This window comes from Chiloscyllium plagiosum, chromosome 11, assembly GCF_004010195.1.
Source record: "Chiloscyllium plagiosum isolate BGI_BamShark_2017 chromosome 11, ASM401019v2, whole genome shotgun sequence".
Classification (NCBI taxonomy): domain Eukaryota; kingdom Metazoa; phylum Chordata; class Chondrichthyes; order Orectolobiformes; family Hemiscylliidae; genus Chiloscyllium; species Chiloscyllium plagiosum.
The window spans coordinates 42,212,799-42,236,051 of record NC_057720.1 but is presented as its reverse complement, the minus strand read 5'-3'; the positions used below and the strand labels follow the sequence as shown (position 1 = coordinate 42,236,051).

General features: G+C 39.2%; 1 protein-coding gene across 3 annotated transcripts in view; it reads right to left on the bottom strand.

Annotated features, from left to right (window-relative positions):
* Nucleotides 1-23,253, bottom strand: part of LOC122554338 (nardilysin-like) — a 111,906-nt gene that overhangs the window by 29,122 nt on the left and 59,531 nt on the right. For all 3 annotated transcript variants that reach the window (XM_043699203.1, XM_043699204.1, XM_043699205.1), the window contains exons 14-21: nucleotides 21,367-21,421; nucleotides 21,144-21,248; nucleotides 19,631-19,754; nucleotides 18,853-18,939; nucleotides 18,574-18,693; nucleotides 12,228-12,279; nucleotides 9,327-9,477; nucleotides 5,984-6,111 (exon numbers count right to left, since the gene is read on the bottom strand). In XM_043699203.1, the coding sequence (XP_043555138.1) occupies nucleotides 5,984-6,111; nucleotides 9,327-9,477; nucleotides 12,228-12,279; nucleotides 18,574-18,693; nucleotides 18,853-18,939; nucleotides 19,631-19,754; nucleotides 21,144-21,248; nucleotides 21,367-21,421 (822 nt within the window). The remainder of the gene's footprint in view (nucleotides 1-5,983; nucleotides 6,112-9,326; nucleotides 9,478-12,227; nucleotides 12,280-18,573; nucleotides 18,694-18,852; nucleotides 18,940-19,630; nucleotides 19,755-21,143; nucleotides 21,249-21,366; nucleotides 21,422-23,253) is intronic.

The window sequence follows — 23,253 nt, the reverse complement described above, 5'->3', positions numbered from 1 at the left end:
GTCATACATTTTGGTCGGAGCAACAGTAAAAAAGATTATTAGTTAAATGGTAAGAAATTGCAGCATGCTGCTGTGCAGAGGGACCTGGGTGTCCTTGTACTTGAATCACAGATGATTGGTCTGCAGGTACAACAAGGGATTAGGAAGGTAAATAGAATTTTGTCCCTCACTGCTAAAGAGATTTAGTTTAAAAGCAGAGGGGTAATGTTGCAAGGTGCTGGTGAGGCCACACCTAGAGTACTGTATGCAGTTTTGGTCTCCTTACTTGAGAAAGGATGGATGTACTGACAGAGGAGGTTCACTAGATTGATTCCAGAGTTGTGGGGGTTGGCTTATGAGGACAGACTGTGGAGACTGGGATTTTCTTAAGTGGAATTCAGAAGAATGAGGGGGGGAAATCTTATAGAAACATATAAAAGTATGAAGTGAATGAATAAGATAGAAGTTGAGAGGATGTTTCCACTAGTAGGTGAAGCTAGGACGAAAGAGAGCAGATTTAGGATTGAATTGAGAAGGAATGTCTTCACTCAAAAGGTTGTTAATCTATGGAATTCCTTGCCCAGGGAAGTAGTTGATGAAACTTTGTAAACGTTTTTAAAGCTAAGGTAGATTAAAACAAAAAAGGAATTAAGGAATATGGTGAGAGCAGGGTTAGGTGGATCTGAATCCACAAAAAGATCAGCCATGATCTTACTGAATGGCAGAGCAGGCTCGAAGGGCCAGATGGCCTACTCCTGTTCCTAGTTCTTATGTTGAACCCAGTCTCCTGGTGCAGACTGTTAGCTGTCTTCCTGTTTGTGCACAAAACACTACATAGGACAAACAGGAAGACAGCTAACGGTTCGCATCCATGAACACCAACTAGCCACGAAACGACATGACCAGCTATCCTTAGTAGCCACACACTCAGATGACAAGCAACATGAGTTCGACTGGAACAACACTACTATTATAGGACAAGCCAAACAAAGAACAGCCAGGAGAAAGTGAGGTCTGCAGATGCTGGAGATCAAAGTTGAAACTTTATTGCTGGAACAGCACAGCAGGTCAGGCAGCATCCAGGGAACAGGAGATTCGACGTTTCGGGAACGTTTCGTTCCTGAAGAAGGGCCTGTGCCCGAATCTCCTGTTCCCTGGATGCTGCCTGACCTGCTGTGCTGTTCCAGCAATAAAGAACAGCCAGGGAATTCCTAGAGGCATGGCACTCATCCACAGATTCAATCAATAAGCACATCGACCTGGACCCAATATACCGGCCACTGCAGCGGACAGCTGGAACTGACAACCAGAAGTGGCAGGTAAAATCACTATAAATGCCGGAGGAAACATCACAGAAGCGCTTCACAGGAGGCTCCCAAGCACTGAGGATGTCACCTAGACTGGGGAGGAAATGTCTGCAACACAAATTCCTAGCTCGGCAAACAGAACCACAACAACGAGCACCCGAGCTACAAATCTTCTCCCAAACTTTGAAGTAATAAACTAAATCGTAAGATTGGATAGATATTAATCATATTCCTATCTTTAAATACAAACGTTTGATATAAATAGTCCTAAAACCTATCAAAGTAAACGTTTTTCTTTCTGAAGTCACACATTATAATGCAACCATCAACATATCCCATTTTCCGTTATCTAAAACAAAATTCTTCATTTATGTATAAAATAATTACAAAGCAATTAAAGAAAACATTTACTATCCATATTCCTATACCATAAAATACCACGTTCTCATCATTAACACAAGTCGTCCTCTTCAGGACATTTAGTAACTACTTCAGGCAGGCATTTTTTTTTGTCTGTCTGGTAATTGGTGACTTGCACCAACCATTATCTTTTAGAAAACCCCTTTTATTCCTTTATACTGACAAGGTCAATTCTCAATGATAATTTTTGCTGAATGACCATTGTCTCAAAGAGAATAATTAGAACATGGAAGACAGAATGTTACTGCACAGTCGGCCTTTGATGTTGCACTGACCTGTGAAATCAATCTGATGCCCATCCAACCTATACTGTTATCCATATGTATGTCCAATGCCTATTTAAATGCCCTTAACATCAGCAAGTCTACTAATGTTGCAGGCAGGCCATTCCACACCCTTGCTACTCTCAGAGTAAAGAAACTACCCTTTATATCTGTCCTAAATCTATCACCCATCATTTAAAGCTACGTCTCCTTGTGTTAGACTTCATCATCAAAGGAAAAAGGCTCTCAATGTCTACCCTATCTAGCCCTCTGATTATCTTACACGTCTCCCATTAAGTCACCTCGCAATCTTCTTCTCTCCAACAACAACAGCCTCAGTTCCCTCAGCCTTTCCTTTGTAAGACCTTCCATCCATACCAGGCAACATCCTAGTAAATCTCCTCTGTACCCTTTCCCAAGCTTCTACATCCTTCCTATAATGCGGTGACCAGAACTGCACGCAATACTCCAGGTGCGGCCTTACCAGTATTTTGTACAGCTGAAGCATGACTTCGTGGCTCCGAAACTCAATCCTCCTACCAATAAACGCCAACACACTATATGCCTTTTTAACAACCGTACCAACCTAGGTGGCAACATACAGGGATTTATGCACCTGGACACCGAGATCTCTCTGATTATCTGAACTGCCAAGAATTTTACTATTAGCCCAGTACTCCGTATTCCTGTTACTTCTTCCAAAGTGAACTACCTCACACTTTTCCACATTAAACTCCATTTGCCACTTCTCAGCCCAGCTCTGCATCTTATCTATGTCCCTCTGTAACCCACAACATTCTTCAGCACTATCCACAACTCTGCCTACCTTAGTGACATTCGCAAATCTACTAACCCATCCTTCTACGTCCACCTCCAGATCATTTATAAAAATAGCAAACAGCAGTGGCCCCAAAACCGATCCTTGCAGCACACCAATGGTAACTGAGCTCCAGGATGAACATTTCCCATCAACCGCCACCCTCTGTCTTCTTTCAGCTAGCCAATTTCTGATCCAAACTGCTAAATCAGTGCTAAATGATTAGACCTGTACTGCGCTGTAATGTTCTATGTTCTAAATCACCTTCAATCCCAAAACTCCGTATTTTGTGCAATAGCCTACTGTGGTGAACCTTATCAAATGCATTATTGAAGTCCACATATACCACATCAACCACTTTACCTTCATCCACCTATTTTGTCATCTTCTCAAAGAACTCAATAAAGGTTAGTGAGGCACAAACTACTCTTCACAAAACAGTGTTGACGATCCCTAATCAAATTATTCCTTTCCAGAAGATTATAAATCTTCTCTTACAACCTTTTCCAATACCTTATCAACAATTGGCCTATAATTACCAGGGTTATCCCGACTCCCCTTCTTAAACAACAGAAGGACGTCTGCTATCCTCCAGTCTTCTGGCACTAATCTTGTCGACAATGAACTCTCTGGTTTCCCAGAGAATTAGAGGATACATCCCATCCAGCTCAGGAGTCTTATCCATTTTCAGATTTTCCAAAATTGCTAAAACTTCCTCTTTGTTAACCTCAATCCCACCTAATCTTGTAGCCTCTTTCTCCGTATTCTCACTAACATTGCTCTTTCCAGTATAAATACTGATGAAAAGTATTCATTAAGTGCTTCCCCAACGTCCTCAGAATCTACACACAGCTTTCTACTACTATCTTTGATTAGAGTAAAATTAGGGCCAGTCATTATTTTATTCTCGATATACCTTTAGAAGGCCTTAGGGTTTTCCTTGATCCTATCCGCCAACAACCTCTCATATCTCCTCCTGGCTCTTCTGAGCCTTCTCTTTAGACCTTTTCTGGCTAACATAACTCTCAAGCCCCCTAACTAAACCTTCATGCCTCATCCTCACATAAGCCCTCTTGACAAGAGCTTCAACTTCTTTAGTAAATTTTGGCTCCCTCTCTCAACAACTACCCCCCTGCCTGATAGGTATATACTTATCAAGGACCTGCAGTAGCTGTTCCTTGAATAAGCTCCACATTTCAAGTGTGTCTATCCGCTGCAGTTTCCTTCCCCATCCAATGCATCCTAAATCTTGCCTAATCGAGAATATCGAGAATAATTGCCTTTTTCTCTAGTTATGCCTCTTTCCCTGAGGTATATACCCATTGCTATTGTAAACATAACTGAACTATAGTCACTATCACCAAAGTGCTCACCTACCTCTAAATCTAACACCTGGGCGGGTTCATTCCCCAGTACCAAATCCAATGTGGCATCACCCCTTGCTGGCCCTGTATACATACTGTGTCAGAAAACCCTCCTGCACACATTGAACAAAAACTGACCCATTGAAACTACTTGAACTATAGCATTCCCAGTCAATATTGGGGAAGTTAAAGTCCCCCATAACAACTATCCTGTTATTCTCGCTCCTAATGAGAATCATCTTTGCTATCTTATCCTCTACATCCCTGGAACAATTCGGAGGCCTGTAGAAAACTCCTACAGGATGACCTCTCCTTTCCCGTTTCTACAGGAAATTATTGACATAATACTTTTAAGATTGCCTTCAGGATGTTAAACAAATAGTACTCCATATCTACTGCTTCCACTAGTGGCAGTGTTTCAGCAGTTAAGTGTTTTAACTACTCTTTTTATTATCCTGATCAGGAATATGATAAACTCTGACATAGATTTTCCAACTGGAAGACTGGTATGTAAAGCATCACTAAAAATGGCTATCTTCTGTATCACCCAAGGTTGGAAAATTTGAGTGCATACTTCATGGAGTTTAATTTATTTAATGTTTTATTTGCCCCTACAACTTTCTCAACCACAATAGTTCCAGTAGGTTACAGTTGGCATTGGGTCTAATCTAAGTGCACAACTAAATTGACCAAATCAAAAACTTTTAGACCGGTGTGGTTCTACCTTCAATGGAAGATCCTCTTTCGAAAAGGACCTGTTCATTTTGATCAAATTTATCTAAGAAAGATTGTTAATCCAAAGTCACTCTTGAATTATTTTATTTGATACTTAATCCGATATATTTAAAAGGTTTGGAATACAAGTCTTAAACTCTGCCTTTATTTTATCTATCACACACTGCTCAAATTTTGCAAACTCTCCCCACAGAAAATAATCACATACATGGCTGCCAACTTTTCTCTAATACCAGTAGAATATTGTTGGAACTACATTTAACTGATAACTCAGGATTAAAGTTATATTTTCTCTTGATGATGGTCATTGCCTGACAATTGACAACTTATCAATATTATCTTGAACATAGTCTATTCAATCTACTGAGAGTTACAAATGGTAATGAAACTGCAACCATCAGTGAACATCTGTACTTCTCACCATACAGAGGAGGGAATGTCATTAATTAAAAATAAACACCAGGGCATCTCTTAAAGCTGCTCAACAATTCCACTGCAGTGTTGTAGCTCTAAAATGAATAATCCCAGTGTCGTACTTTTAATTGATTGTACTCACTTTTTATAGTTACTACACAACTCCATCAAAAACCAGTGGATGAGGTAAGTCTGGAAGCACTGACACACATCAGGATTTTATGCGTCTATATTTTGCTAAAAAGGACAAGGAAAATCTATAGTTTCAATGAAAATCATTGTCCTAGTGGATTTGGCAAGTTCCAGATGACACAGAGGTAAATGGCTTCTTTAGCAAACACTAGAGCACAGTATCTTATATCTGCAGTTTCTGGATGTGACCACCAACATCCATATTATGACTTTGTTCAGAAGAACAGATCAGCAGAGTTCAATGATGTGAAAGAGGTCCCCCAACATGGACGTAGGTTTAGATCTGCTTCTCATAACATATGCATTTGAATCTACAGGTGATCTTGCAGGGGATATGAATGAAATAGTGAAAAGTGACCAAGTTCTCAAGCAAAATAAATTGGATTGGATTGAAGTCCAAAAAAAATCAGAAGCATCCTGAAACTAACTTCACAAACTGACTTAAAAGAACAATTGAAGTGTCCATTAAACCTCCATGAATTCTTGACTTACTTTCCCAGTTTTTCTGGTTTGATTAGAACATTGAAGTAGCACTTTTTTAATTGTTCCCCGATCATCCCAAACACGTCTGGAGTAGTCGTAAACTCAGCCAGGTGATCAATGATGAGTTGGAACAGAAGCTGGAGAGAAACAAAAATTGTTTAAATGATTCACACACTTGAATTTACTAAACATCAATTGGATACTGAGAAAACAATTCTTTCATACATTTGTTATATAGTATTTTTCATCATTTGATACATTGTAATAAAGAATATTCAAATTACATTTTCTCATATACTGTATTGAATTTTTCAAAACATTTTTCTTTAGATAAGCACTAGAAGGTGTTATGGGAATATATCCATATGGGAATATGGGTCCTTATGGGAACATACCCATCCAATTTCAATCTGGGAGCTTACAGATTGCAACAGCCAAGATCAAAACTTGAACTCTAAAACCCAATACTCCAAGGACACTGTGTGATAATTTAGAGCTGGAAATGTGTTGCTGGAAAAGCGCAGGTCAGGCAGCATCCAGGGAACAGGAGAATCGACGTTTCGGGCATAAGCCCTTCTTCAGGAATCCTGAAGAAGGGCTTATGCCCGAAACGTCGATTCTCCTGTTCCCTGGATGCTGCCTGACCTGCTGCGCTTTTCCAGCAACACATTTCCAGCTCTGATCTCCAGCATCTGCAGACCTCACTTTCTCCTGTGTGATAATTTACCCCATGCTATTATTTGCTAGCCATATAAGGGACAGCAGCCATTGGAATCTGCTCTGGCAGTCAAGCTTTTTCAGTGGTTGTCACTATAATTCTCAACTGCTTTGCCTTTGAGTCATTCCAGGGATGTAAGGGCATTTGTGTGATCTTAGTTGGCTGCACAGATGTCTAATGCCATACTTGCCTAAAACAAGCAATTATGTAAAGTTTGACACAAATTATACCAATCAGAACCAGCAGCTGCTCAGGTTTGTAACTTTGGCTGGTTTCCCCCAAATGCAGGGTGTCACAAACTACATTTTAATGGCACTACAAGTGATTCAGCTGCACATGAGATGAAGACAGGAGGAGCAAAAGTAATAAAGAATTCATAATGGGGACAAGCATTTGTATGGCCATCAACTTGACTCCAGTGTTGTATGTTGCCTCTCTGGTGCCAGGGCTCAGGATGTCACAGAGCAGCTGCAGGATATTCTTCTAGAGCAGGGTAAAATCCAGGATTCATGATCCAAATTGGTACCAATGAGTTAGGTACTAAGTGGGATGTGGTCCTGCAATCAGAGTTAAGGGAGGTAGGTTGAAAGTTAGCAAGCAGGACCCCAAAACGTAGTAATCTCTGGATTACTTCCAGTGCTACGTGTGTGAGTACAGAAATAGAATGATAAGGCAAATGAATGCATGGCTGGAAAAAGGAAGGGCTTTAGATTCCTGGGGCACAGACTGCCTCTGGGGAAGATAGCACTTGTACAAGCCAGACAAGTTTCAGATGAACAGAGCTGGTACTAAGTTCCTTTCAGGGCATTTTGCTACTGCTATTGGCGAGACTTTAAAGGGAATTGGCAGGGGTGTGGAAATCAAGGGAGAACAGTAGAGAAGTTCAGGGTGTCTAAGATACAACTGGCACTAGCACAGACAATAGCAAGTTTAGTAGGCATGATGTGGAGGCGCAGGTGTTGGACTGGGGTGAACAAAGTTAAGTTTAGTAGGCAAACTGTGCATGCATTTGGATGCAATGAGTATAATAAATAGGATTGGGAAGTTACAGTACTATGCGGGATTTTGATGCTGTGGCTAGAGCAGATACCTGGCTCAAGGATGGACAAGATGAGATTTTAAATATTCCTGAGTACTAAAGTCTTCAGAAGAAAATGGAAAAAGGAGAGGAGAGGTAGCATCATATGTTAAGGAAAACACTGCAGTGCTGGAGAAGGAGGATACCTCCGAAGGTCAAAGCACAGAATCAATTTGGCTAGAACTAAGAAACCAGAAGGGTACATAAATATGTTGGTCTATTGACCACCAACTGTAAGAAAGATGAAAAAGGAAAGATATACCGACACTGAAGACAGTCCAAAGAAGGTTCACTGGACTTACACCAAGTATGGAGAGACAGTCTTATGAGGAAAGACTGAGTAGATTGGGCCTGTTTTTATTGGACTTTGGAAGTATGACAGCAACCTTATTGAAAAATACAAGATTCTTAAATGACTTGGCAGCGTAGATATGAAATCTCTTCACTCAGAGTTTCGTTATCACAGAGGGGGTGGGATGGGGAGGGCAATTATGTATATTTAAGGCTGAGATAGACAGGCTTTTAATCAGTAAGGGAATCAGGGCTTATTGGGAAAACATAGAAAGGTGGAGTTGAGAATGATCAGTTTAGCTATGATCTCATTGAAAGGTAGAGCAGACTCATTGGCTGAATTGCAAAGTTCTATTTCTATATCTTATGTCTTAAAGTAGACAGCATCCTCAGCTTTATTAACAGGGGTGTAGAGTACAACAGCAAATAGGTGGTTTTGAAATTGTTAGACCTCTGCTGGAGTACAGTTCAAGGTGCTACAATATAAGAGGGATGTAAGCACATTGGAGGAAGTGCAGAAGCAGTTTACAAGAATGGTTCGAGTGATGAGGAACTTCAGTTATAAGGATAGATTGAAGAAGTTGGTACTGCCCTTCCTGGAACAAAGAAGGATGAGAACTTTCTTTTAAAATCAACAAAAATGTCGATAACTAATCAGGAATATGTTTGATATAGTTCAAGAGTCTGTGATAAGGGGTCACAGCACTTTAAAGCTGTCACTCAGAGAATGGAAAACATTGGAACATCATGCACATTTTAAAAGTAAATGGGATAAAAATTTCCAGCAGAGCAATATATAAAGTTATAATGCTAAATTTTGATAACACATTGGATTTATTACTTCTGTAAAGCTTTGTTTTAAACCACTGTTTGTAGACTTCAATGGTATCCTTCTCAATCGCTTTCCATGACTCTAATTTGTCATGGAAGATTAATCTTTTTAGAAAAACCAAATTATGTTAGAAATAAAAATATTACAACTGTTCTGCTAGGAGGCTTCCCAGGTTAGGCTGAGGTGTATCATAAAAGTACATCATTCTGCATTCACGTAATGCCAAAATTGAAAGGAGTAAAGAATTGAGAAAAGAAGAATCAAAGAAAGGATTCAAATATATATATTTACACTACAATTAGCCAGCTGAAACTTCATATTACTGTTCAATTCTAAGCATTAACTACAGCAGGCATCAAAAAATTTTAAATGTAGATCTTATTGAAGCTTGTGTGCTAGGAGTATAATAGAATTCAGAATAGCACCTACTTACCCCAAGTTTGTGGTTAAATCCTTTCACTTTAATGATTAGTCCATGTTCTTCAGCCACTAATTTATATTCTAATTGAGCAACATCAGCCTCATATGCAGGTTCAGCTAAGTTATGAGCCACAATATTGACAAATAAGTCAAACAACACCAAGCTAGGGACAAAAAGTGATCTCATATTACTACTTACATATCAGACATTGGCTATAAATACTCTAAGACTTAGAATTTATTATAGCTATTGCTCAAACTCAAACAGACATCATGCAACAAAAAAAGCAAAAACCTAAAAGAAACAAACAGAAATTTATGGAAAAACTCAGCAGATCTGGCAGTATCTGTGGAGAGAAAGCAGAGTCGTTACAAATGCAGTGACCCTTCTTTAGAACTTCCAGCACAAATGCACTGAACCTGCTGAATTTTTCCAGCCTTTTCTGTTTTTGTTTGCTTTTTTATTAAAATAACAGAAATGGTTGCTTTAGCCCAGGAAATTCATTTATATAAGCCACTTAACGTCTGCTTCGAAATTTTTTTGATATTTAGTCACGTGAAAAGAAATGTCACAAAACTTTCCTCTGAGCCATGAAGTTAGAGAAGAAAAATTACTAAATTGTTGTTATTTTTGGTAATAAATTACACAATGGAGGAAAGTGAAGGACTGCAAATGCTGGAGATCAGATTCGAGAGTGGTGCTGGAAAAGCACAACTGGTCAGATCATTCCTGATGAAGGGCTTATGCCCAAAATGTCAATTCTCCTGGTCCTCGGATGCTGCCCTACCTGCTGTGCCTTTCCAGCACCACACTCTGGACTCGAAGTTATACAATGCTTTGATGAGCTCAGTGGTAGGAGGATTGGGTTCGAGTTTGCAGTGAGAGATGAGCTTCTAAAATATACTATTTAAGAGGGTGCACAGGCAGATTCAATTGTAGCATTAAAGAGGGAATAGGACATAGGGACAGTACAATTAGATGTATAGAATGCATGCAGCACTATGCAGCATTCACCAGTGACACTGATGGCACGAAGACGTTTGGAAAGAATTCCAGTTACAGCACAACTAATAGTCCCCTCTAATGAGCCAGAGTGACATACAATGGAAGAAGAATCAGTGAAGAGGATTCTACCCCCACAAGATGTTATTATCATCACCATCAGCCTGGAGGCTAGTGCAGCAACCTCTAGAGGTGCTCCTTTGGCATCTCCCTAATGAGGATGACTGCTGCATACAATTCAATTGCAAGAAGACAAAGCAGGTTCCCTAGATCCATTCTAGAGTACAACAGAGGAAGCCCAACATAGAAGAGGCTGAGTGCAGAGGCTTCTTGTCAGGCAAATTATACACTTTATTTTATTGTTAATAATGAGAGTTGATCCCAGAAGTGTTGGCCTCATTGTTTTCTTAGCAAAACTGGCAAAGAGGGATCAAGTGCTCAGAGAAAGCCATGGTCTTTGAGTAGAGACAAATGAAATGGCTAGGCAGGTATACACCATCTATTGGTAGTAAGAGTGGATCCTGGGGATTGTTCTCATAACAAATCAAAGTGGGTTCCAGTGCATGTAGTCCTCCTGGAGGTTAGGGTTAGCATTATTCAAACCCACCACCATGCACAGTAGCAGCAGTATGTGCCACCTACAAGATGCAATACAGCAACTCGAGGTTCTTTAGATAGCACCTTCCAAACCCAAGGTCTCTACCACCAAGAAAAACAAGGGCAGTAGATGTACAGCAGCAATATTTTAGATTTTTTTAGATTAGATTACTTACAGTGTGGAAACAGGCCCTTCGGCCCAACAAGTCCACACCGACGCACCGAAGCGCAACCCACCCAGACCCATTTCCCGACATTTACCCCTGCACCTAACACTACGGGCAATTTAGCATGGCCAATTTACCTGACCTGCACATTTTTTGGACTGTGGGAGGAAACTGGAGTACCCAGAGGAAACCCACGCAGACACGGGGAGAATGTGCAAACTCCACACAGTCAGTCGCCTGAGGCGGGAATTGAACCCGGGTCTCTGGCACTGTGAGGCAACAGTGCTAACCACTGTGCCACCGTGCCGCCCACTTTCCTGCAGGTTCCCTTCCAAGCCCCTCACCATCCGGACTTGGAATGACATTGCTGCTCCTCTGCAGTTGCTGGGTCAAAATCCTGGAACTCCCTCCATAATGGCACTGTGGGTGTAACTTTATGACTATGACTGCAGCAGCTAAAGAAGACAGCTCACTGACATCTTCTAAAGGGCAGTTTGGGATAGACAATAAATACTGGCCTATCCAGCAATGTCCACATTCTGTCAATGACTACAAACACTGCATACAAAGTCTTGGACTATATCATTCATTAGATTTAGCATGGAGGTGACAACTGTTCTGACTTCACACCAAAGCCTGAACATTGCTCTGAGCAATATTAACTTAAGAGACACTTCCCTTAACATTCCCCAAATTGCTGGCAATTAAGGTGGTAGACAAATACCAAAAGGATATTAATTTCATCTCCACAATATTGTTGAGCACTAGAAAAATATTGTTCCTTTTTTTATTGTTGTACCGCTGGTAAAATATTATCACAAACATATGTCAGTCTTTTGTACTTTAATTAATACATATGAAGCTGCACCAAACAAGTGTTTGTCAAATTGGTAAATTCCTGCATAACTAATGACAAGCAACAAGAGCTGGACAGTTTGCAGGTCAGCCATAATATGGTTCCCAGTGCCAGATAAAGAATTGCAGAGTTAGCAGCAGAAAGTAATCTGGGAAAAACTAAGAACTGCAAATATTTAGCTGTGATATCAGTTAATTAATTTACTGAAAATAGTCATTCTTAGCCTCAGCTTAACAAATGTGTGATACATCTAAGATGATTTATTTGGTTGTTATATAAATAGATGCTTACTTCTCTGGGCTTTTATGAATGTGAGGCGATATCAAGTGGAATCGGATATAACCTGTAAAGTAAAAATGTATGTGAATATCATAAAAAGCCAATATAATTAGCTGAAAATATTTACGTACATGCACATTAAAAACCATAAAGATCTACTGTAAAAGTAATATCCATAATTATACTAGATTATTTGAATAGAAATAAATACATAAAATTACAGCATAATACATAATTTTCACCATTATTACACATTTACCAAGTTATTTTTTAAACATGTCACTATTAATTCCACCATACTGAACTTCACAGAGTAACAATTTTTCAAAGGGGTAAAGCATGTTGATATATGCTCTACAGAGGCAGGAAGAACACAAACTTTAGGATGCAAGAAACATGCTCATGAAAGTTACCATCAAATTAGTGAAAACAGTGAGAAAAACCAAAAGCCATCTGCTCAGGAAGGAATGCAGAATGAAATAAAACAACCATTCATCAAAAAAAAGCAAAAGAGGAGAGCAAATTGCTTCTTCAATAAAATATAATGGCACAAAAATCAATGAGTGAGATCAATAATAATATTGTGCTCTAGAATTACAGAGAAGTAAATGGACCTGACATTTATAGTAAGTAGCAACAAAAGAACTGACCTCAATGTCTTTTAGTTAAGGAGCAAAACTTAATTGTATTTCTCCTTCTGATCCAGCAGACACTGCCCATGAAGTTCAGATCTGGATTTCAAATAGTTGTATCAGGCTTGGCTGTGATGCCTTTAATGAGCTTACGAGCCTGATGCCAGGTTTAAGGTCATCTGTCGGGCTGCAGAGTAACCTCCAAGGCAAGGGGGAAGATCTGCTTGTTATGGTGGACAAGAGTGCTAACAATATAAGTAGGACTAGGAAAGAAGTTCTGGTTGGAGTATACAAGCATGCCAGGGTCTAAATTCTCAAGGAGAATCTAAAAGATATTAATCTCTAGATTATTACCTGAAGCATAAGCAAATTGGCATTGGGTAAATAAAGAGATGACTGAATGGCTCAAACGTTAGTACGGAAAACAGTTTCAATTTATGACACATTGACATGAACTGGACAAAGCAAGAGCTGAACTGCTGGGATAGTCTTCACCTGAACTGTGCTGGGGCCAGTGTTAGGATGTGAAGAGAGGCTTTAATCTGTAGAGTAGGGTTGGAACTGAACATGTGAGAAGTGATGTGATAGATCACAGGAAAGAACAAGAAAATAGAGCAGGGTAGCGATTTGGCTAATGATAACTACAGTGTGACAGAAAGAGCCAGTGTACGAACTTTGAATGCATTAGTAGATCAGACCAAAGATTGCAGAAAGTATAAAAAGGCAAAGTTAAAGGCTCTGTTCTGAATGCTTGCAGCATCACAAAATCAACAGTTAGCAGATAGAAATAAATAGATATGATTTTAGCCATCACAGGAATGGGTGATCAAATATGGAACCTGAACATTGAAAAGTACCTGACATTCCAAAAACAAACTAGGAAAACGTAATATGATGGCTCTATTAATTAAGGATGTCAGTAATACAGTAATGAGACGTCATGAAGGGCAAGATGTAGAAGCCACCACCATCAATATTCTGTGGGCTATCATTAACCTGAAATGAATCTGGGCCAGCTATATAAACATTGTGGCTACAAGAACAGATCAGAGATTGGAAAGTCTTCAGCAAGTAACTCATCCCATCTCCCAAGATGTCCACCATCTACAAGGCACAAGTCTGGAGAATGATAATACGCTCCACTAGTCTAGATGAATGCAGTTCATAAAACACTCAAGATGCTTGATATCATTCAGGACAGCACCCCCTAGCCACAACCCCCTCACATTTATCTCTCAGCCCCCGGCTCACAAGCCTCATTCCTGATGAAGAGCTCATGCCCGAAACGCCGATTCTCCTGCTCCCCGGATGTTACCTGACTTGCTGTACTTTTTCAGCACCATGCTAGACTCTGACCTCCAGCATCTGCAGTCGTCATTTTCCCCATCATTCAGGACAAAGCAGCCCAGTTGAGTGCCAGTTCAGCTACCACTTTCACCATTCACGCACAATGCACATCAAAATGTTGCAGTGAATTAAAAGATAACAGGTCATTGGGGGTGACGTTTATACAATTACATGGGACAGTGCATACAGGAAAAGGTATAGCAATAATCATGGTAGACTGGATGAATCAGAATAGCAAAGGTAGCCTAGTAAATGCGCTTATGAAATGTAGTTGGGGCAATTTCCTGAGCAGTATGTTCTAGAGTCAACCATAAAATCCCTACAGTGACAAAGCAAGCCATTTAGCCCATCAAGTCCACAGTGACACTCTGAATAGCATCCCTCCAACCTACTCCATTCCCTGTAACTCTGCATTTCCCAGGGTTACTCCACCTAGCCTATATATGCCTGGACACAATGGGAAATTTGGCATGGCCAATCCATCTAACCTGCACATCTTTGGACTGCGGAAAGAAACTGGAGCACCTGGAGGAAACCCACACAGACTCAGGGGGATTGTGAAAACTCCACACAGAGACAGAGACAGTCACCTGAGGGTGGAATCAAATCTGGGTCCCCGGCACTGTGAGGCAGCAGTGCTAACTACTGAGCCACAATGCTATCCCTAAGGGTAGAAAGCCTAATAAGCAATGAAATTGGATAAATCAATAACCTCAAAGTAAAGGAGCCTCTACTGACAATGATCATAACATGACAGAATATTACATTTAGTTTAAAAAGGGGAGAAGTGTGGGTCTCAAAACAGTGTTTTAAAACCCTAAAGGAATTACAAACATATGAAGGCAGAGCTAGCTAAAGTGGGAGCTAAGTCAACAGATAAAACAGTATCAACGTAGTAAAAGGTTTTTAAGGATATTTAATAAGACTAATCAATGAATAATCCCTATAAGAAAGAAAGATTCTTCAACAAGCATCAACTCCGACTAAATAAGTCGGTTAGGGATTGTATTAGACAGGAAGGAAACTCTATAAATCTGTTTTCTTCAGTGAGTGGGTTGGTCAGATTTTACAAACCAGCAAAAATAAAGACTAAAGAATAAGTAAAAGGAGTAGTAGACGGTAGTGATTAGCCAGCTTTAAGTGCATTTAAGTCATCATTGGACAAGCATATGGACGTACGTGAAATAGTGTAGATTAGATGGGCTTCAGATTGGTATGACAGGTTGGCGCAATATCGAGAGCCGAAGGGCCTGTACTGCGCTGTAATGTTCTATATTCTATGAGTTGACAATGAAGTATGTGAGAAAATGAACTAGTGCTTTAAAAGGCTGAGCTTTCTGTGAACTCCACCGTTGGGTGGCATAATAGGCATAAAAAAAATTGACATATACAAGTTGGAAAAGTGTAATTTAAACTAGCACTGGCCCTCTGGAGACCTGAAACAGCACAGGTGTTGAACAGGTATTGTGTGCCTTCAGTGTAGACGAATTCGAAAGACGAATCCCAAAAATACTTGAAAATCATCAGCTGAATGGCAGGAAGGACCTTAAAACAATTTCCATTACAAAAGAAAGCGAGAAAATCATCAGACCTAAAGGCTGACAAATCCCCAAGACCAGATAGTTTATATCTTAGAGTCTTAAGTGGCTTCTGAGATGAAAAATGCATTGGTAACATCTTCCAAAAATTTTATATTCTGGAAGAGTCCCCAGTGGATTGGAAAATAGTCAATAAAGTTAAAAATCACACATTACCAGGTTATAGTCCAACAGGTTTATTCAAAAGTAGAAGCTTTCGGAGCATTGTTCCTTTGTCAGCTACCTAACAAAGGAGCAGAGCTCCAAAAGCTAGTACTTTCAAATACAATCTGTTGGACTATAACATCGTATTGTATGATTTTTAACTTTGTCCACCCCAGTCCAACACCGGCACCTCCTCATCAAAAATAACCAATGTAATACCTTCATTCAACTCAGGAAGGCAATAGATTGCAGGAAGCTATAGGCTATTAAGTCTATTATCTATCAAAGGGAAATTGCTAGAACCTAAGGACGTTCTAGCAGAACACTCAGAAAAATCATAAAGATCAACATGAGTTTGAGAAAGGAAAGTTAACTCACTTAGATTTTTTGAGAAAGTAACATGCAAGAAGGCTAAAAGAGAACCAGTTGCTGTGATGCACTGGGTTTTCCAAAAGACAAAAATAAAGTGCCATATCAGGGTTCCTACATGCTGGTGCGGGGGATAAAATACTAGAATGGATAATGGATTTGCTAACAAATGGGAAGGAGTAGGGATACACTGGTCACTTCAGGATGGCATGCCGCAACTAGTAAAGTGCCACATGGATCAGTGTTGGAGCCCTAATGATTTACAATCCATATCACTCACATGGGCACAGGAGCCAAATGTCTGATAATAAATCTGCTGATAACACCAAGATAAGAGGGAAAGTAAGTAACAAATAGAAGTAAATATACAAAGGGAAATGGACCAGGAGACTGTGAAAAAAAGTGGCAGATGGGCTACAAGTGGGAAAATGTGAACTTGTCCACTTTGTAACGATGAAAAAAGTACCTGAACACTCTGAGGTATAGAGAAATCTGGTGTGCTGGTACATAAATCATAAAAAGTGAGTACTATTATGATCCTAGCTGATTTATTACCAGACAAGTATAGAGTCATAGTCATAATCATAAGATCACAGACAGGGTCCAAACTTGATAGATCATAATTCTATTTACATTAGTTTTAACAAAGTGGTATCTTGCTGAACCCCCATAAGCACACAATGCTGTAGATCCTGCTTTAACTACAAACTGAAGTTTATTACAAAATGAATGTATATAAAATAGAATAATCTGAATGATCTTATCATACAAATTCAAATGGTTCTGAACATGATAAAAGTATAAACATATTAATGCCAAAACACTTCTTTATAAAATGGAAAGAAAGAAAGAAAGCAACTTTTGTACAGCACCCAAAACATCTTTCCTGGAACAGTTCCAAAAGTACCACGCATAATAAACTCAAATCCCTGTATCCACACCTTGGTAATTTACGTCATTTACGACTACAAAGTAGAACTACCAAACATCTTGTTGTCAAGATGCTCACTTTAATAATCACTTCCGGGATTTTATCCTGACATCTCTGATATGGGATTAAATGTTTCATTTCAAGGTGGTCTAATTCACTAAACCTATCACTGCATTCTCAGGAGCAACATTCTAAACAGTCATCCTGTTGCAAGACTTTACCAACAACACTATCCAAAGATGAAGCTGTAACTAAAAGTCTCAGTTATGGGTATTTCCATTACATTTTTAAAAAATTCTAAAACTCTCTAACAAACCTCTGAGGCCCAATTATTTACCATTCTGATTCACAAATGATTTAAAATAAATAAAACTCCATTTGCGCACAAATCCATTCACACTGGGGCCAGGCTTCAAAAACTCTTTTTAACAGAAATTGCCATGGTTACAGAAATACTTAAATGTTTTCTATTAAGCTAAGAAACAAAGATAACCCACCAGTTACTAATTCATACACCAGACCCAAAATCACTCCAAATATTATACATACAAATCCCACAGTTTACATCACAGTATGCAGATACAGCAAGTTCCTAGGTATGCAAATGGATTGTTGCTATTTATTACAAGGAAAATGGAATATACAAGTAGGGAGGTTTCACTGCAACTGTATGGATCCTTAGTGAGGCCGCATATAGAATATAGTGCATAATTTTGGTCTCCTTATTTCTAAAAATGATATAATTACTTTAAGAGCAGTTTAGAGAAGGTTCACACAAATCATTCCTTGGATGAGGTGGTTATCCTCTGAACGAAAGCTGGACAGGCTCGGCCAGTTCAGATTGATCTTACTGGTACATAAAAGATCCTAAGACCCAAGAGGGTGAATACTGGAGGGATATTTTCTTTTACGGAGAATAAAACTAGGAGACAGTTTAAATATAACGGGTTTCTCTTCCAGGGAGATGAGGAGAATCCTTTCTTCTCTCAGAGGACTGTTAGTCAGTGGACTTTTTTTTCTCTAGAAACTAGTGGAGGCTGTATCATTTAATTTACTCAAGGCAGAGTCAGATCAATTTTATGGGAATCTAGAGTTATGAGAGGAGACTGGAAATGGATTAAGAATACAACCATATCAGGCATTACCTTATTGAATTGTGAAACAGACTCAACGGACTGAATGGCCTAATCCTCCTAAGTATTACATTCCTACAGATCAGTAATGATCACTTGCTACAGGAAAGTCATCAGTTTTTTAGAATTGTAGAAATGCATGAACTGCTACTGCCCCTTTCACTTACTGCAACTAAGGTAAAAAGAAGAAATCAGGTAACTTACCTTTAGGAATTTGAAACTTGGTATCTTTTTTGTACCACAGGCGACCATTTTTGTTATCCAAAATTTTCACTGGGTACAGGGTATCTGTACGATCAGATTTCTTCAGTGCAAAATCAGTTGCTGAGAAAAAAAAGAGGCACCATTAATTTTATTATTGATTTTAAAAATGAATTAATTAAATTATCCTTAATAAACTTCTGTAGTTATTTTTTTTCCCAAAGATCCTATTGTGATTTTATTTAGCTGTAAAGCAAAATACAAACTTTAAAAATGGCTCACCTATATACTTGTTTTCTCTTGGTAGATGAAGAGCACTATTTAATGGAAAGTCACCTGCCCATAAATCAGCCCAATACTTGTCAATGTCTGTCAGCATCAGATGAAAGAAAAAAAGTCCTGTTAAGTAATAGACTGCCTGAAAAAATTATGATTTCTTTACCTCTTCTTAAAGAAGGGATAGACATGTTCATCTATGATGAAATGGATAAAAGAAGCAATGTGCAAGAAATCACAGAGAATGAAAACCATTGAAGACTATTTCAAAACAAATTGACATTATATAAATTGGTACTTTGAATGTGTTAAAGTATTGACAAGTTTTCTCACCCATAGATATAATACAATTTATCAGTAATTTGACATAATATTGAAAATATCTAGTCTCAAGTCAAGCATAAACCCAAACTGGCAGGTGACATGTTCATAACATTTCATGTATGCTAAATCATTTACACAACTACACTCAGGGCATGAAGAACTATATAAAATGACCTACATAAACTGGATCAAAGGGATACTGTAATGCAAGACTTCAACTCAATGGCCTTCTCCACTTGCAACTATCATGTGATCTTATGAAAAAATACACACAATTAAAAACTAAATTTGAAAACACTATTCCAAATGGATTGCTCTGCATAACACCTTCACATCTCAAGTCTACATTTGTTCAAATCCAATGTCATCAACTCCATAAAAAAAAAGAAGCCTGTCTATTCCCTTCATGTCCATACCCTCTAAAAGCACAGATTTCTTGCTCAGACACAGGTCACTTTACCTTCAACATCATATAAAGTGCCAAACCAACGCTCTTTTAGCGTACACTTTTCTTTGTGGTTGGGGGAAAGAAGAATCAGATTTGCTCTCTGTGGAGTGAGAAGGGAACATGCAGCAGCAATGACCTGTCAACAAAAATAAACAGAGAAAATCTACTTTGCATTTGAAGTGATAACTCACCTATATAGCAATATTAAAGCATTTGAACTATCTGAAGTGCTCTGGGATATTCCAAGACGTACAAGACATTTCAGTGCCTCTTTCCAATATTCAATTATTCATTAAAAAACAAATATAAAAATTGTAGTTTGTGTATTCCGTACGTTTAACTGAAATTTTAAATCATATTAGAACATCAATACCCTGTAAATTTATGTATACAAACCATTAAACATCATTCTAAAACAAAATTGACCAATTCATTCAACATTTCTTTAATGCCTGAAAGGTTCAGAATAGCAGTCTGTGCTTTGGAGGACCAATATCCTATGCCATCCAATGACAAAACAAAGATGTGACACCCCGAAATCCACACAGTTGCAAATCGTGGCTGTACAGCCGTTGGAAAACAACAAAGACTAGCTACTTCTATGTTGCTCAGAACAAAAAAAAGGAAGAAATATTCAATGGAAAAAATAAACAATGAAATAATTGCAGATGATGGAAATCAGAAAAAAAACAGAATTTGCTGGAAAGGCTCAGCAGGTCTGGCAGTTTCTGTGGACAGAAATCAGAGTTAACATTTCAGGTTCAGTGACCCTTCCTCAGAACTATTAAGTCCTGATTTCTCTCCACAGATGCTGCCAGACCTACTGAGCCTTTCCAAGTATTCAACAGACTTCTTTTAAATGGAAATATCCCAAGCTCCTGCTTCACACTAATTAGCTAATAACCCCAGAACAATTGTGAACAGTCAAATACTGTTCATACTGCTTTTGAGTGCAGACTCCAAAAATAGATTCTCAAGTACAAGCTGCAATTAAAAGCACAAAGTTGCATCAAGGTATTCATTGGAGGACGATCCAAAGCAAAATCAAACAACCTTTATAATGTAATAACTTTCGCTTAACTGGTGTGTCAATGGATTGAAGCCAAATAAACCAGAGAAATATTTTGTTTGATGGCAACCCCACATCCTCTAAGACCTCTGTTCTCAAGAAAAAGTTAGCAGCAGCAAAAATATCTTTCTGAACAAATCTATAAGAGGACTTGAAAATTGTTGCTCTACAGAAGTATAAATATTAGAATTCATTTGAAAACTATTTGTAATGTTCCTGAAATTATTGTTGCTTGGGAGGTTGGGAAAAAATGCCTCACCCATAGCACAGCAATCCTGAATTCAAGGCATATTTCCCAGCAGTTTGATAGAAGCAGTATAGAGAAGATATGCTTAAACTAAGTAAAACTGAGACATATAAAGCAATAACTATGGAGGCAAATTCACTTAATAGTAAACAAATTCCTATATACATATTGTATCAATTATATGAAACAATTTACTCTATAACATTTACCTCTGGGTTGTACTCAAACATTAACTGATCTCCTGTGAGGAAATCTTCTTTCCTGAAAAGCTGCATATTTTCACAAACATTTTCTACAAAATCAATGGGATCAGTCTAAGGAAAAAGCACCAAAAAGAAAAAGAACAATAATTTATTTTAGTTCCTTGCTAAATAATTAGCTTTTTAAAAAATGGAGAAAAGAAGAAAGGGAAAGAGAAATGGTACAATATACCTGCTCCTGGTAATGGAATTCATTTTCTTCAATTTTCTGGATCTCACAATAAATTCTAGGGGAAATGAAGTAGCTAAGTTACTTACACCATTATGTATGAATGGATTTATTTATTACTTCCTTAGAACAGAAAATAAAGCAACACTAATGCTTAGTATAGACAGTTCCTACAAATACTAAGCAACATTGTTGCGGTGTTAAGGATCAATCTCCTGTCTATAATAGAACATAGAACATAGAAGAATACAGCGCAGTACAGGCCCTTGGGCCCTCGATGTTGCGCCGATCCAAGCCCACCTAAACTACACTAACCCACTATCCTCCATATACCTATCCAATGCCCTCTTAAATGCCCATAAAGAGGGAGAGTCCACCACTGTTACTGGCAGGGCATTCCATGAACTAACGACTCGCTGAGTGAACAACCTACCCCTAACATCAGTCCTATATCTACCCCCCCTTAATTTAAAGCTATGACCCCTTGTAATACCCGACTCCATACGCGGGAAAAGGTTCATACTGTCGACCCTATCTAAACCCCTAATCATCTTGTACACCTCAATCAAGTCACCCCTAAACCTTCTTTTCTCTAGTGAAAACAGCCCCAAGTGCCTCAGTCTTTCCTCATACGATTTTCCTTCCATACCAGGCAACATCCTGGTAAACCTCCTCTGCACCCGTTCCAGTGCCTCCACATCTTTCCTATAGTATGGCGACCAAAACTGCACACAATATTCCAGATGCGGCCGCACCAGAGTCTTATGCAACTGCATCATGACCTCAGTACTCCGGAACTCAATTCCTCTACCAATAAAAGCCAGTACGCCATATGCCTTCCTCACCGCACTGTTTACCTGGGTGGCAACTTTCAGAGGTCTGTGTACATGGACACCAAGATCCCTCTGCTCATCCACACTACCAAGTATCCGACCATTAGCCCAGTACCCCATCTTTTTGTTATTCTTCCCAAAGTGAATCACCTCGCACTTAGCTACATTGAATTCCATCTGCCACCTTTCTGCCCAGCTCTGCAGCTTCTCTATATCCTGCTGTAACCTGCCACATGCTTCCTCACTGTCAACAACTCCTCCGACTTTCGTGTCATCCGCAAACTTGCTCACCCAACCTTCTAACCCCTCTTCCAGGTCATTTATAAAAATGACAAACAGCAATGGTCCCAAAACAGATCCTTGCGGAACACCGCTAGTGACGGCACTCCATGAAGAAACTTTGCCATCAACTACTACCCTCTGTCTTCTTCCATCCAGCCAATTCCTAATCCAAACCTCCAACTCACCCTCAATGCCATATCTCCGTATTTTCTGCAGTATAATGAACTATTACAATTAATATGGTCATAAAAAACCTGTACAAGAGAAGTGATAAAAGAGTCATAGTTCTCATTCTTAATTACTACCCTCGTGTTAAAAAGCACATGTCAATTTCATAGAATCCCTACAGTGTGGAAGCAGGCCATTCAGCCGACTGACCCTCTGAAGAGCATCCTACCCAGACCCACCCTCCTACGTAACCCCTGTAACCCTGCATTCCCCATTGCTAATCCACCCAATTTACACATCCCTGGACGCTATGAGCCAATCCACCTAACCTGCACAGCTTTGAACTGTGGGAGGAAACTGGAGCACCCAGAGAAACCCACGCAGACATGGGGAAAACGTGCAATCTCCACACAGTCGCCCAAGGCTGAAATCAAACCCAGGTCCCTGGTGCTGTGAGGCAGCAGTGCTAACCACTGAGCCACCATGCCACCCATGTCTGGGGTACAAATTGAGCATGTATATAATTTTAGCTACTTTGTATCAGAATGTGACAGACTGGATCTCAAAGAACACAATACATAGAAAATATAAACCTAGAACTTCACTC